Raw genomic sequence first — 15,034 nt, forward strand, 5'->3', positions numbered from 1 at the left:
CTCCTTCACGTGCAGGTGGCTCAGCAGTGCTGGGACCCACAGCCGTGTCTTGGTAAGGGGACCTTCCTGCATCGCCGATGGCTGGAGGATGTGGGGGGACTGAGCGGAGGCTGGTAGAGTGCTGGCGAGCCTGGATCTTGGCTGGGCAGCGCCATGGCACGCTGCGGCTGTGCTGCTGTGTGCAGGCAGCTGTGACAGTGGAGCTGCCCTGTTTGGGGGCACTTTGGGGCAGCGCGTGGAGGGCAGTCGCGTGCGGCACTGGCGTGGTGTGTTGTGTTATTCTTGTCCCCGTCGGGGTGCGTGTGGGAGCCGTGGTGCTGGGCTGTGCCCCCCGGTGCTGAGCACGGGAGAGAGGAGCAGCCGCCGCCCCGGGCGGTGGGGCAGGATGGACCGGGGGCAGGGGACAGTGGTACAGCCGCGCTGCTGGGCAGGGGGCTCGGACCCCTGGGTGCCGTGGAGCCGAAGCCAGCGGGGCGGAGGACGTGTGCCCGCCCCAGCCGCGCCCCCCCCCGCCCCGCAGCTGCCCTCGTCCCCCGCCACCTGTGCCCTGCCTGTCCCCCGCCGCTGTCACCGTGTGCCAGGGCTGGCGGGGAGGCGGAGGCGGAGGCAGGCGGGGGCAGGATGGAGGGAGGAGCACTCCAGTGATGCTTCATGCTCACAGCTCCAGCCCTCCCGAGAGCCCAACCTGGCGAGCCCCTTCCTCTCCCTCCGCCGTCCCCGGCTGCCGGCGGTGGAGGATGCTCGGAGCATCGCTTGCCCCCCCGGCGTGCTGACAGCGGGGACCCCGCCGGGAGCGGGCTGGCGTCCTGCCGGGCCTGAGCCGGTGTCACCGGGCCAGCGGGGCTCTGCAGAAGCATGAAGAAGATCTGGGTGAAGAAGCGTTTCCAGGTAAGGGCTCCGTGCTGCCGCGCCGGCGGGTGCCGGGAGGAGGGGGCAGTGCCGGGGAGCGGGAGCGCACCGGGGTGGGGATGGGGATGGGGATGGGGATGGGGATGGGGGGGTCCCTCCGGCCCTGCCGCTGCCACCCGGGGCTCCCCAGGGCTTCGCCCATCGCCGGCTCCAGCCCTGCTTGCAGAGCCGCCAGCTGCCCGCCTGTCCTCGCCAGCCCGGGCAGGAGGGGCAGAGGGCAAGTGCTCAGCACCGCCTGGGCCAGCAGCGGGGCTGGGACCCCGGCCGGCGCCTTCCCCCCACCTCCTTCTCTCCCTTCTCTGCCCTCCGGAGCCGGGGCGGCAAATGGAGGCTGCTTCATGGCTCCCCCAGCCCCGCTGCCGGTGGTCACGGAGCTGGAGACGAGGCTTTGCATGCGTCATCCCCTCCGCGTCAGGAGCATGCCTGGCACAGGCAAGGCTCCTCCACGGGCCCCGCCGCACGCTCCACCGCCGAGCAAGGAACAAGGACGTCACTTGGCCTCGGCGCGGGGTGGAGGATGGGGGGCATCCTTCCAGGAAGCCCCCCGCCCCCAGCTCCCCTGTGGCGCACAAGCCCACCCAGCGTGTAGGCTCCCCACTGTCACCCTGCCTGGTGGCCCAGCAGGGGCTGGGGAGGGGCTGTCACCCGCAGCCCCTTGCCAGGGGTGCAGGATGTGCCGGGGGACACAGGTCCCCAGGGATGCTGGGAGCCGGGTGGGGGGTCCCTCCGGGGCAGGGTGGATGGCACTGCCTGGCTGCCCCATCTGCCCGTGGGGGCAGCAAGCCCAGGGGCTTGCCCGTGTGGTGGGGCAGGGTCCTGCTCCGCTGACCGAGCGTGGGGGGTATAGGGACACCCACAGCGGCTGTCCCTCCGCACCAGGCAAGCCACCCACTGTCTCCCCACCTCACACTGTCCCTGCTCCCTGTCTGCCTGTCTTGCACCAGTGGCACCAGTGCCGTGTGGTGCTGGGCTCCACATGCCAGGCGGTGGCAGGCTGCACGGGTTGTGCTCCATGGCCCCAGGAGCCCCTTCTGCCCCCTGACTCCCCTTGGCCCCATGGCCATGGCTAAGGATGCCCTGTGCCAGGGCCAGGGCAGGACCCCAGCCCAGGCAGGGGGGTCTGTGCCTGGCATGGGGGAAGGAGACAGTGCCAGGTCTCATTGGGCTGCCCCGTGGGCCAGGGCTGAAGCCAGGTGCTCATCCCAGCCAGCCCTTCTCCCCGCCCCAGGCTGGGTGGGCACAGAGTGGGCTCCTGGGGCTCCCCTACCCCTTTTCCCAGGGTGCAAATGAAATCCCAGGCAGGGGGCACACCCCCACTCTCTGGCTGGCCCCTTCACCCAAGCCCCGGCCCCACAGTGAGCCCCGAGCTGCTCCTACCCCCTTTCCACCTCCTTGCTCAGGGGTGCATCACCCAGCACTCGCTCCTTGCCGAGCTGCAGGTGGGTGCTGCGCCCAAGGGGTGTCCAGGCTGCGGGGTGCCTCAATTCCACAGGGACCTGCTGTGGGGCAGAGGGGAGCGGGCTCAGCCACCCCATAGCTCTGGGCGATGGAGCCCAGCCCAGGCCCGCCGGGTGCAGTCACCATATTTGATGGGGAGCTGATGGCGCCAGTCCCTGGGGAAGCCACCAGAGCACCTGATAATGGCACTCAATTGCATTTTCATTTTTTAATGGGGGAATTATCCGCCGATGGTGCAGTTAATCACTCATCTATCTTTCCCTGGCCTGGAAGACGGGCTGCCAGCCAGAACCAGCACAGTCAGCCGAGGAGGGGAGGTGAAGCCTGGCTCAGCCTGAATACAAATGTGTCTCGTGCAGCCGCTGCCCTCTGGCCAGCACCGCATGCAGGCAGGGGGCTGGTGGGAGCCCCCAAGCGCTGCCCACGAGCAGGGGCTGCTGCTGCAGTGGCAGCAGCTTTGGGGCATGTGAAATAAACCTGCTGCCCTTCCAAGGGCAACTAACTGCTGGCCATGCTTGGCCGGCTGTCCCCGGGGGCTGTCAGTCCCTGGGGGCTGTCTGTCCGTGACCCTGCCTGGGAGCTGTAGGGACACGGGAGGGGCTGGCAGAGCAAAAAGCCTCAAGAAAGCTGGGCGTCCAGCCCTGGGCTCCATGCTGGGGAGACTGGGCATGGGGCGTCAGTGTCCTGGGGAGACCCCGTCACCCAGACTGGCTGGGAAGGATGCTCAGTCCTGGCAGCCCAACCCTGACTGTCTGCACGCCGCATCCCCGCGCCTGCCTGCCTTGGAGATCATCCCATCCCTCTGCTTCCCTGGGAGACGGCATCCGTGCACGCCAGGCCTGGCAGCCGACTCGCCCTCAGCCGGTCCCTCCCTTGGCAAATGGGTGCCCGGCCCTGGGCTGCAGTGCAGCGGGCAGCCGAGCTGGCAGGGAGCTCCCGGTGCCTCCGCCCCATGCTCGGGTCCCGCCTGCCTGCCCAGACAGCGCGGGCGAGCGTGGCTCCCATGCCTCCAGCCCCGCGCAGACGGGCCAGTCCCATGCTGCTTGTGCCAGGCCGCCTCTCTGGCAGCTGGCACGGCCTCCGCTGGGGATGGGGGATGCTGTCCCCACGCTGGGCCCGTGCCCGTGGCGGTGTCTGGGCCAGCGCCTGGAAGATGCTTTGCTGGCTCGGTCCCCACGCTGGCGCGGGCGGTGGCTTCGAAGGGGCTGTGGAGCATTTGGGCACCCGCCCGGGCAAAGACCTCACTGCAGGCGGTGCTGGCTGCAGGCAGAGGTGCTGGAGCAGCTGTGCTGCCCAGGGCTGTCGCTCCCTGGGCACACACCGTGGTGCAGGGCTGGGGTGCACAGTGTCACCCCCCGGGCACGGGCAGCGGTGCAGGGTCGGGGTGTGCAGTGCCATCACCAAGGGATATATGTCTGTGTGTGTGCGCGCCCGCACGCAGGTGCGTGTGATCGTGTGTGTGCGTGGCTGGGCATGCGCTACACGTGTCCACCTACACCCGTCCACGGCTGCGAGCGTGGGGGTGTGTGCCTGGGGGTGTGTGCCTCTGGGTACCCCGGGGGTGTGTGCCTGTGGGTACCCCGTGGGCGTGCGGCGGGGGGGTGTGTGTGAGTGTGCGTGTGAGCGGTGCTGGGTGTGCCCTGCCAGCGGGAGGGTGTGAGCGGCACCGCGTGTGCTGTGCCAGTGTGTGTGTGAGCAATTGTGGGTGTGAGCGGCGCCGCATGTGCCGTGATGGAGTGTGTGCGTGCGGGTGTGCCGTGCCAGCACTGTGCGTGCATGCATGAGAAGGTGTGTGGCACCGTGCCGTGGGTAACGCTCTCTTCTCTTTTCCTTTGCAGAAGACCGGCCACTCGCGGCGCTTCGGGCGCTTCACGCATGGTGCGTTGAGTTACCAGGACCCGGCTCCCCCCCACTGCCCTGAGTGCACCGGGATTGGGTCCGGCCCCACCGCCATGCCGCAGGGGGCAGCGAGCAGAGGCTGGGCAGGGATGGGCTGCAGCTCGCCAGCCCCGAAACAGGGTCCTGGTCAGCCGGGGGCTCCTGGTGCCCTCCATGAGGCCAAGCTGCTCCTGGCCCCGCAGCTCTGGTTCCTCGGGGGCTGCCAGGCTGTCGTGGCCGGGCTGGGGAGTCTGGTGCGGTGGCAGCGCACGGGGCAGCTGGTGGTGTGCCAGGTTGCAGAGGGGCAGCTTGGAGTGGAGGGGAGCAGTGTGTCCCCGCACCGTGCCATGGCAGTGCAGTGGAGGGGAGCGATGGTGGGGCAGGGGACATGTTCCTTGCCCAGGGGTCTGTTGCGGCAGCTTGCGAGGGCTCGGGCAGCGACGGGGAAAAAAGGCTGTCCCTCCCTGGCTGCACGGCGTTGGCGTTCCTGGGACAGGACGTTAGGGTGGCACTGATCCGGTCTGGCTGCATCCTGCCTGTAGGGAGGCTCTCGCTGATGCTCTACCCAGAGCATCCCTGCTTTATCAACCGGGGCCATGCTATGGGGCATGGCCGTATCAAGCAGCACTTGCAGCTGGTGGGGTAGGGGATGCACATGTATAGCCAGAGGGAGGGTGCTTGCACGTGGACACACATGTCCGCATGCCTCAGCACCCCCAGGAGCGCCCAGCTGGGGCATGGGCTGAGGGGTCTGGCCCCAAGCTGCGGTGCCCTGCAGAGCACAGGGATGTGCAGGTGCTGCGGCAGCAAGGCCAGCCCATGGGGAGCTGCAGCAGCTCCTGGGACAGGAGGTGGCTGTCCTGCTGGGCAGGATGTGGCCGTGGCACGGGGAGGGGATGGTGCCACGCACTGTGCAGGCGGGATGGTCTGTGTGCGAGGAGGGTCTGTGTGCAGCACTGGAGCGGCGTGCAGTGAACATGGGTGCAGAGTGGAGACGTGGTGGGGAAGTCTGGGGGAGCCAGACCTGGTTCCAAGCCCCATGGGCACCTGGCCCCTGCCATGGGGCCGGGCAGGGCATGGCGTGCTTCTCGTGGGATCCTGAGATGGGCAAACGCCCAGTCCTGGCCCCATCCCCGGACCCAAAGCCCAGCACAGGGTGCCAGGCTCTCTGAGCCGGCATGGCCCACCCAGGTGCTGCCCCAGCAGGTCCCTGCCCCACGGCAGTGCGGGGAGATGCTGGGGACAAGGTCCCTCCCTGCTGCCCCCCGCGTCTCCGCAGGCCGGGCCGATAACCGGGTGTTGATGTCTCTCTCTCTCTTGCTGCCCCTATGGAAGCGAAGTTTTCCGCTCCTGCAGGAAACAAAGCTACGGTAGGAAGACCCCTGCCCGATGCCAGCCCCGTCCTCAGAGCAGGCCCTGCGCCCCTGCCTGCCGCCCTGCCCCATCGCTGCCACTATCCCCCTGCCCTGCCTCCCTGTCCCCACGCTGCCTCTGCCAGCCGCATTCCCACCGCCAGCACGGTCTCCCTTCCTCCTATCATCTAACGCTGCTCCTGCCCGCTTTGCCTGCCCTCCTCTGCCTGCCCTTGCCCTGATGAACTTTCCCACCCCTGGTCCTGCCTTTTCCTGCTGGCAGCTTGTCCCTGCAGGTCACCGTCATGCCCCCCGCCCTGGTGCTGCCTCGTCCCAGAGCTGCCTGGGCGCTGCTCTCCTGCCCCTGGAGACGGGTTTGCAAGGGGCAGCACCAGCCTGGCTTGCTGTCCCCGTGTTCCCTCACCCCCTGCTCTCCCCCCCCTCCCCCCAGACTCGGAGACGGGCGAGGATGAGCCCAGCGACCCCCAGGTGACGCAGCGCAGCGAGCTCCAGGATGAGACAGCCTTCAGCACCCCCACGGGTGAGCAGGGGGCACCCGGCTGGCACCGAGCCCTGGCACCGGCTACCGGGCATGGCCCCTCCGCAAAGGCTCTGCTGGCCCAGCTTTGGGGGTCTCCATGGGCAGGGGAGCTGTGGTCCACCCATGCAAAGGGGAGAGGGCTTGGGGCAGCCTGCTCGGGACACCCTGGGACACCCCGGGACACCCCGGGACACCCTGTGGCGGCTCAGCCCTCTCCAAGCAGGGTGCTGGGCTCGTCCCCGCGGGCACCTGGTGTCGGCTCATCCCTCCTCTTCCAGGTGGGTCCGACACCCTCGTGGACGCCTCCATGAACACAACGCCAACCTCGGTGCTGGCCCTGTCGCAGGCGGAGGAGCGCTCCAGCTGGTCGGGCAGCCAGCAGACCGTGGTGGAGAAGGAGACGGATGCCAGCTTCCCCGCACGGGGACCCTACCTCCGCCCCGCTGCCTGGCAGCAGCCACAGGGAACTCCAAGGCAAGCAAACGCGCCGGCCCCGCGCAGCGCCGAGGTCCGGCACCTGGGCGTGGAGCCGCTGGTGCGGGCATCACGGGCTAATCTGGTGGGCACGAGCTGGGGGTCAGAGGATAGCCTTTCAGTGGCCAGCGACCCGTACGGCAGCGCCTTCAGCCTGTACCGAGGACGGGCGCTCTCGCTCCACGTGTAAGTAGCCAGGGGACGCGCGCGGAGGGGACATCGCGCTGGGGCCATCTCCTTCCAACCCCCGCAGCCATCTCCTCCCCTCCGCCTGGGCTTTCTTTGCCTTCGCCATGCCCGGATGAGGAACGGGGACTCTGAGCAGTAGGCAGCCTGTTCCCGGTGAAGAGGTGGGAGCAACCTGGGCCGGGGGGATACAGGCCCTTGGGTGAGCGGGGAGGACGTGGAGTGGGGTCCCTTTCTGCTGTGGCCAGGTTGAGGCTGGGGGTAACCCCTGCACCGCTGCATGAGCCGCAGCATCCCACCCACAGGCTGTGCCGTGGGTGTTCCCCCATCCTGCCCAGCCACGGGGGCTCTGCACCGCTCTGGGTGTGGGGACCTGGGGGTGCACACCCGGGACAGCCTGGGACACCCACTGGCAAGGCTCTGCATTCCGCAGTCCCCACCACACAGGGGTGGCAGCAGGGGCCAGGGACATGCTGCTTCCCCAGGACCTGCTGACACGCTCAGAGCCCCCATTCCTCCCCTCCACCTTCGGTCCCCATCCCTGCAGACCTGCTCCTTCGACCTCCATCCTGCCCCTTTTTTTGTTCGAGGCTGCTTGTTCCACCAGAACCTCATCTCCACCTTATGATTTCTGCACCATGAATGCCGAGCCCCCCCGGGGGCAGCGGGGCGGGGGGACATGCCTGCAGCAGCATGTGTGCGGGCAGTGCTTGTAGACTCGGGTCCCCCTCCGCCTTACAGAAGAGCTGGCCTGTGCCACGCTGCCCCGGCATGCCAGGACGCCCCGGAAAACTGGGGCACCTCCGGTCCCCGGTCCTGTCTGCATGGCAGCGCTGGGGAGGAGACTTGCTGGGTATCCCAGCATCACCCTGCTGTTCCACACGGGAACCCTGGGCAAGGGGACACTGCTGTGTCACAGCAGCCCAGGACTCTTATCCAACCCAGCCAGCTCCCGATGGTCTCCGGGCAGCCGGATTCACTCGCCGGGGCCCCTTGAGGCTCCCTGGTCCTGGGGCTGCCCTGGCCACCTGCCCTCCTTGCTGTGCCCCATTGGGCACAATGGTGCGGGCTGGGAGCAGGGATGCAGCCAGGTGGTGAGGGTGGGCTCTGAACTGTGCTCCTCTGTCTCTCCCCTTGCAGCAGCATCCCCCAGGGGGGCTACCGGAGAGATGACCTCCACAGCGGCCCCGTCTCTCCGAAGCCTGGTGCCGAGCCCCCGAGGTCCCCCGCTGCCCTGCCGCTGACCGCCAAGCCACCCATCCTCCGCTCGCCGTCTCCCCGCGCCAGCCCGTGCCTGCTGCCACCCACCAGCGCTGCATCCCAGCCTGCCACCCGTGGCCCTGGCGTCCCCTCCTTCACGCCCGTGACCCCCCGCAAGAAGTCCTCGGTGCCAGCTGAGTACCAGGACACTGTCCCCGAGGAATATGAGGAGAAGATCAAGAAGCCCAAGTCCTCGGGGTACTCACAGGGCAGCACGCAAGAGTCCCGTCCCCAGACACCGATGAGCGACGCCTCCGGCCGCGTTTCCGTCCGGGCATCGCCCAAGCTGGTGCGCACCGGCTCCAAGATCTTCGAGAGGCTGCAGTACTTCGAGGAGCGGCGGAGGAGCCTGGAGCAGGCGGACAGCCCCTTCCCCGCACACCCCTGGCTGCCCTTGCGCAAGACGCGCTCCTTCGACCAGCCCGACTATGGCTCGCGCCGTGCTGGCACGCTGGGCGGCTCGCGGGAGGATGTGCAGGAAGGCGGCCGCTGGGAGCCGGGCGGCACGGCAGCATGCCGGCGTTTGGCCTTCCGGCAGAAAGCCGCATCTTTCGACGAACGGGGCAAGTTTGCCAGCCGTGTCTACACCATTGAGCACAAGTTTGCGGAGGAGCTGACTCGCATCAAGCGGACGGTCTCCAAGCAGCAGCTGCGGCGCTCCCAGGAGCTGTGCAAAGCTGGGCTGCCCCCAGCACCCTCGCCCCTGGCAGCTGGCGAGCCTGCCACCCCCCGCGCCCCCCGCACTCCCTCCTCACAGGGCGCCAGTGGGCGCAAACCGCTGCTGCCGAAGACATTCCCGCTGGCGGAGAGCACGCACGTCATCCAGCACCTGGCACTTTCCAGCGTGGCACTGGTGGGACCCGATGGGGAGTCAGAGCCGGGCGGGCAGCGCGGGAGGAAAGCCCCGGCACGGGGTGGCACGGTGGCCGGTCAGCCCACCGAGGTGGAGGATGCGGGTGCCAGGAAGGGTCCGCAGCAAGAAGGCACCGGGGAAGTGAAGAAGAAGGAGCAGTGGCCGTTAGCGCAAGCCACCCCGCAGGGGCGGGTGGCCCTTTCTCAGGCGGGTCCCGCTGAAGGCAGCACGTGCCCGGACGGGGGCCCCGCTGGTGGAGCCCGGGCCCCTGGGGTGGTGAGCGAAGCCCTGGCCGCCCGGCTGGCCGTGCCCCACGGGCTGTACCGGCGGCCGGAGGCGCCTGCGGAGGTGCGGTTCCTGCCCTGGGCGAAGCCAGGGATGGAGCAGGAGGCTCGCTTGGAGAGGAGCTGGGCAGGGCAGCATGGCACAGGCAGGGAGGTGGAGAGAAGGCAGACGAAAGTGTCAGAGAAGAAAGAGAGTGGCCGGATGGCTCAAGAAGGCAGGAGCACGCGGAGCAAGGGGAAGGGGCGCCGAGCCAGGCCCACCTCTCCAGACCTAGGTAGGAGCATGGCTTTCTGCCCTCCTGCAGGCACAGAGCTGGCCCAGCCAGCCCCTGAGTGGGATGGGGAACTCCGAGCCTGACCCTGGAAGGCGTGGGGAGCCCAGGCTGTGTCAGAGAGCACTGGGTTAGGGTGGGGGGACACGGCTCTGGGGGTTGGGGATGTTGGAACCAACCAGTGCCATAAGACAGACCAGCCTGGGTACCAGTTTGCTGGACCTTGAGGTCATGACGCTTGCTGACGTGTCTGTCCCTGCTGCCTGGCATGGGAAGGATGCAGGGTGCTGACCTCTGGCACCCAGCGCTGGGCTGGTCCAGGCCCCTGGGGCACAGGGCACCCACTGCAGCCTGTCCTGGCTGGACCATGCTCGGTGCTCCGGGCAGGGCATGCAGCCCAAGCGTCCCCAGGGGATGCTGTGGTGGCTTAGCCAGGGGAGAGGTGCGCTGCCCATCCCAGCATGCAGGGGTGAGACCAGACGGCACCCGGGCTGGGAGCTCCTTCCAGGCTCTGCTCTGGCTGGAGCAGTGCCAGGCCCGTGTGCCTGAGGTTCCTGGCGCAGCCCCAGGACTTTTGCCTGTGTGCTGGGGCCGTGGGAGGGGAGGGAGCTGGGAGGCTGATGCCGATGTGGCAGGGCAGAGCAGCCAGCACCCTGGGGTGGGTGGGGGGGAGCTCGGAGTGGGGGCTGCGGTGGGCCGTACAACCCTCCTCCTTCCACAGCCTGCTGTCGCCTCATCCCTTGTGCTGTATGGGGATGTACAGCAGGCTGTACGCTCCCTGCCCTGTGGTCCCCTGCCTCGTCCCCCTGCAGGCACTGTGCCGTGGTGGCCCCTGATGTGGCCCTTTCCTCCACTGCACGGCCCGGGGACCTGCGAATGCCACAGCGAGGGTGTGGGGCACATGGTGGCAGGGATGAGCAGAGGGTTGCGAGGCCTCTGCTCTGCCTGCGTGCAGGCTGGCACGGCACAGGACCCGCTCGCTCCACCCCGCTGACAGCCATGGGGCCCGTCTCTCCCTGTCCAGAGTCCTCCGACGACTCCTACGTCTCAGCGGGTGAAGACCCCCTGGAAGCCCCCGTCTTTGAGATCCCCATCCAGGACATGGCGGTGGCCGTGGGGGCGGAGGTGCTGCTCAAGTGCATTGTCACGGCCAACCCCCAGCCAGAAGGTGAGCAACCACGGGGCTGGGGGGGTCGGGGGTGCGAGTGTGGCAGGGGGGCTCTCCGCATGTCCACGTCCCACCCACTGAGCAGTCCCTTGGGGCCGCCTGAGCTGTGCAGAGTGGGACGCGCAGCCCTGAGCTGGGTGTCTCAGGGAGGTGATGAGCCCACCCCCGGAGCACCCCTTTCGCCCTGCCTCCCCCCAGGCAGGAGCGAAGTGCTTGGGCACTGCCTGCCAGGGGAGGGTGCGGAGGGCAGGGTGCGGGCAGGGTGCCTGCTGTTCCCCTGCGCTGGGCTGGGCTGGTGAGCGGGAGAGCGGGAGAAGGGCTGCTGAGCACTGCACGGGTGATGCCCTGGGCTGCTGTTGGGACAGCTCAGGTGGTTTCCCAGGGGCAGAGCCCCGGCGCCCGGCTCGGGGCTGATGGGCTCCGGGCGTGCTGTAGCCAGGACGTGGGCCGGGGCAGCTGGGCAGCCAGAGCCGGTACCAGCCGAGGGAGCCGGGCAGAAGCCAAGCGGCTTCGGTTCCCTCCTCCGGCCTCCACTGGAGGGCAGGAGGAAGCCGGGAATCAGACGGGGGCCAGCCCCGCTCCCTCCGTCAGGGCCCGTGGGAACCCGGCGCTGCTCCCCACGGCAAAGCGGTCCCCAGCGCCTGGCCGCCCCGGGACCCTGCACAGAGCCCCGGGGGAGCTGGGGCTCTCCTGCCCACGAGTGACCCTCGCCCCTGCCGGCAGTGTCCTGGAGGAAGGACGGGGTCCCGCTGCGGAGCAGCACGACGCGGCCCATCAAGGCGGAGGGCGAGCGCCACACCCTGCTGGTCAGGAGCGCCCGGGTAGCCGACGCTGGCCTCTACACCGTCACGGCGGCCAACGAGGTGGGGGCCACCTGCTGCAGTGCCATCCTCAGCGTGCGGCCCGGTGAGTGCCGGCGGCCCGGCGGCGGAGCGTGGCCGGCGGTGGGAGGGCCGGTGCGGCGGCGGGCTGGCTGCCAGCTCGGCCGCTGCTGTCACTGGGAAGAAACCGGCTTCCTTACCCTACAAGGCTGTGTCTGAACCGAAGCAGCTGACGTGCTGCCGGCAAGCACGGAGGGATCCTGCCGTGGGGGGGAGCGGGGTCAGGCTGTGAGCATCCCCCGGCGCCCAGCAAGCAGCCCGGTGTCCGGCCTCCCCCACACCTGCCCTGTGCCCCGCTAGCCACGGGGATACCCCAGCTTGCCCTCCAGCCCGCAAACCGTGGGGGTACCCCTGCCTCCAGCCTGCAAACCATGGGGACACCCCTCCCTGCCCTCCAGCCCGCAAACCGTGGGGGTACCCCTGCTCTCCAACCTGCAAACCATGGGGACACCCCTCCCTGCCCTCCAGCCCGCAAACCGTGGGGGTACCCCTGCTCTCCAACCTGCAAACCATGGGGACACCCCTCCCTGCCCTCCAGCCTGCAAATCGTGGGGGTACCCCTGCTCTCCAACCTGCTAGCCGTGGGGATACCACTGCCCCACAAGCCATTCGCTGTGGGGATACCCAGCCTGCCCACCGAGCTGCTGGCTGGGGGGCACCCAGCCCGCCCTCCACCCCGCTGGCCGGGGGGTACCCAGCCGGCCGCAGCCCCAGGGCGCTCCCCATCCCCAGGGCAGAGGCTCAGAGCTGCCCTGGGGGCCGGAAGCACCGACAAAACCACCCGCTCCGTGCTGCAGCGGGGCTGCACGCCCAGGGGCAGCAGCAGCGCCCGGGCAGGGCCAGCCGGGGGCACGGCGGCGGGGGGCCGGGAAGGGGCCCGGCAGCCCCCGGCCCCGCGGCGGGCCCTCCCCCGCGCTGCTGGCCCAGCCCCGGGGGCCGGGCGGCGCCGGGGCGGGGAGGGCTCAGCGGGCCGGCGGCCCCGCGGGCTGGAGGCGCGCCCGGCACCGCCGCACCGGCCCCGGCAGCGGCAGCGGCGGCTCGGCGGTGCGGCCCGGCCCGGCCCGGCCCGGCGCAGCGCGGCTCGGCTCGGCTCGGCTCGGGGCGGGGCTGCCGGGGCCGCGCCCCCGGTGAGTGCGGGGGCGGCGGGGGATGCGGGGCGGCGGGTGGGGGGGAGCCGGGGTCGGGCCCCCAGCTCTCCGCCCTGGGGCTGCCCGCGGGCATGGCGGGGGCGCGGGGGGGGGGCAGAGCCCTCGCCGTGCACCGGGCAGCCCGCCCGCCTCCCCCCGGGAAGGGGAGGGGGGGTGAGGGCTCTCCGGCAGCCGGGCTGGAGGGGGGCCAGCACCCCCAGCGCGGCGGCCGGGCTCTGCCAGCACCCCGCGCCGCTCGCTGCTCCCCACCTCGCAGCGCCCACCCCCGGCCCCCGCACGCATCCCGCACCCCGCGGTCCACCATCCCGGCCCCGGGGAGCGGGTCCGGCCCCCCGGGGAGCGGGCAGGCGGCCGGCCGAGCTGCTGGGGGAGCGCAGCTGCCAATGTCACCTTCAGCCCTCGCCGGCTCGGGGCAGGGGCAGCCATCCCGGGAATCCGGGCGGCTTAAGGATGGGAGCGCGGGCTGCTGCGTAAGAGCCACTTGAGCCCTGCTGTCGCCTTGCGGGATATCGCGTCCCCTTATCGTCCCGTGGAGTGCTTCTCACCCCCTCCCCCTGCGCGGCCCCGCACCCCTTCGCTGCTGGCTGCTGCCGAGCTGGGATGTGCCGTGGGATGGGCGTCCCCGGGCACCCCTGGGGTGCAGGGTGGTGGGGAGGGGTGCCCTGAGCCTCCTGCCCAGCTCTGGCTGCTGCCAGCTCCTTATCCAGCCTCTCCTGTGCTAGCCCCCGCCGTGGAGCGGCATGGGAACCTGGCACCCCCCCTCGGCCAGGCCAGCCCCATCACCTCGGACGAGGAGTACCTGAGCCCCCTGGAAGAGTTCCCCGAGTCCAGCACTCCCCAGCATCGACCGGCCATGAAGCTGCAGCCTAGAGCCGAGCATGGGGCTGCCCACGGCTCCCCGGAGAGCACCTTCAAGGCTGCACCCACCTTTGAGGTGAGCCGACAACCCCCCTGGGGCCTGGCAGAGGGGGAGCAGCGCCCTGTGACCGCAGCCCTGCGGTCCCTGGTGCCAGGAGGTGCCAGGTCAGGCCTTCCTACCCCCTGATCTGGGGTGCTCCCGGCACCTGGGCAGCCTCCACCCCACCAGCTCCCCTGGTAAGCCAGGGCTGCTGTTGTGATGGGGGACACACAGCCCTGGGTGCAGTGATGGGGATGCATGGCCCTGGGTGCAGGCAGGTGCTCGCTGCTCTCTGACCCCTGCTTCTCCAGGTGTCCCTGTCGGACCAGTCGGTGCTGGAGGGGCAGGATGTCAGCATGAGCGTCCGTGTCCGTGGGGAGCCCAAGCCCATCATTTACTGGTGAGTCTCGGTGCTCGCTGGGTCACAGCTGGGCAGGGGAGGAGGAGACAGGCATAGTGACCTCCCCATTTGGGGATGGCCAGCTCGGAGCTCTGGTCCTGAGCAGGGTTGGGGGTGGAGGAGAGGGGTCTTTTGGGGACAGCCAGGCTGGGCATGCAGGGCCAGGCATGACCATGCCGCTCTGCCTGTGTCCTGAGCAGGCTGAGGAACCGACAGCCAGTGAAGTATGGCCGCCGGCACCACGCGGAGGAGGTGGAAGGGGCGCGGGGGCTCTTCACGCTGCACATCCTGGCAGCAGAGCGCACCGACACCGGCTTCTACACCTGCAAGGCTGTCAATGAGTACGGCACCAAGCAGTGCGAGGCCAAGCTGGAGGTCAGAGGTAAAGCTCCCCGAGTGCGTCCCCCCCAGCCCCAAGGGGCCAGCTGGCTCCCGTGCCCTGCATGAGCTGTGTGGGGAAGGGGCCACTGCAGACCCCCCCTTGGCGGTGCTGCGGGAGAAGAGGATGAGCCAGCCTGCCCTTCCCTGCCGCAGCGCAGGTGGGCGCAAGCTGGGGGCAGGAAAGCGGAGCTACGTGCCTGGGGCTGCCCGCGGAGGCTGGCCCTGCAGCAGAAGGCAGACTGCCCTGCTGCCCCGTCCAGATGTGCGGCCCCATGGCCCTGGATCCCACTGCCCAGCTGTGCCAGGGCCCCCACCAGCCTGACCCAGAGCCTGCTGCTCCCTGCAGCCTAACTTCACCCCATGTCCCCCTGTCCCCCCATGTACCCGCTGCTGGGGCCAGGTGCTGCCCCTGGCTGTGCAGGGAGGGCTTTTGCCCTTGGTGGCCCTGCAGGGGACATGTCCCCCTGCCCTGCCGTGCCGATAGCTCCCTCCCTCCCTGCCCCAGGCAGCCTGCAAGCTTCGTGCCAGGCACAGGGGAGCTTGGAGAGGTCCCCCCTGCCCATTTCCAGCAATAGCCTGTATGCATGGGACTGGGCTGTCCAGCCCCCTTCCCTAGCCCTGCTGTGGTCCTCCTAGGACCCCAATATATGTGTGCAAATGGGGAGGGGGGGCTCGAGACTGATAACCAGGC

At 69.8% G+C, this 15,034-nt stretch overlaps 1 protein-coding gene across 1 annotated transcript in view; it reads left to right on the forward strand.

Moving 5' to 3' along the window:
• The first annotated feature begins 653 nt into the window (after positions 1 to 653).
• Positions 654 to 15,034, forward strand: part of SPEG (striated muscle enriched protein kinase) — a 30,673-nt gene continuing 16,292 nt past the window's right edge. Inside the window, 10 exon segments of the mRNA XM_072874399.1 lie at positions 654 to 888; positions 4,206 to 4,245; positions 6,049 to 6,138; positions 6,417 to 6,798; positions 7,939 to 9,470; positions 10,492 to 10,635; positions 11,359 to 11,541; positions 13,387 to 13,598; positions 13,874 to 13,962; positions 14,163 to 14,344. Coding sequence (XP_072730500.1) covers positions 856 to 888; positions 4,206 to 4,245; positions 6,049 to 6,138; positions 6,417 to 6,798; positions 7,939 to 9,470; positions 10,492 to 10,635; positions 11,359 to 11,541; positions 13,387 to 13,598; positions 13,874 to 13,962; positions 14,163 to 14,344 — 2,887 coding nt within the window. The 5' untranslated portion in view covers positions 654 to 855.

The sequence above is a fragment of the Ciconia boyciana genome, chromosome 10 (genome assembly GCF_034638445.1).
Source record: "Ciconia boyciana chromosome 10, ASM3463844v1, whole genome shotgun sequence".
NCBI classification, from domain to species: domain Eukaryota; kingdom Metazoa; phylum Chordata; class Aves; order Ciconiiformes; family Ciconiidae; genus Ciconia; species Ciconia boyciana.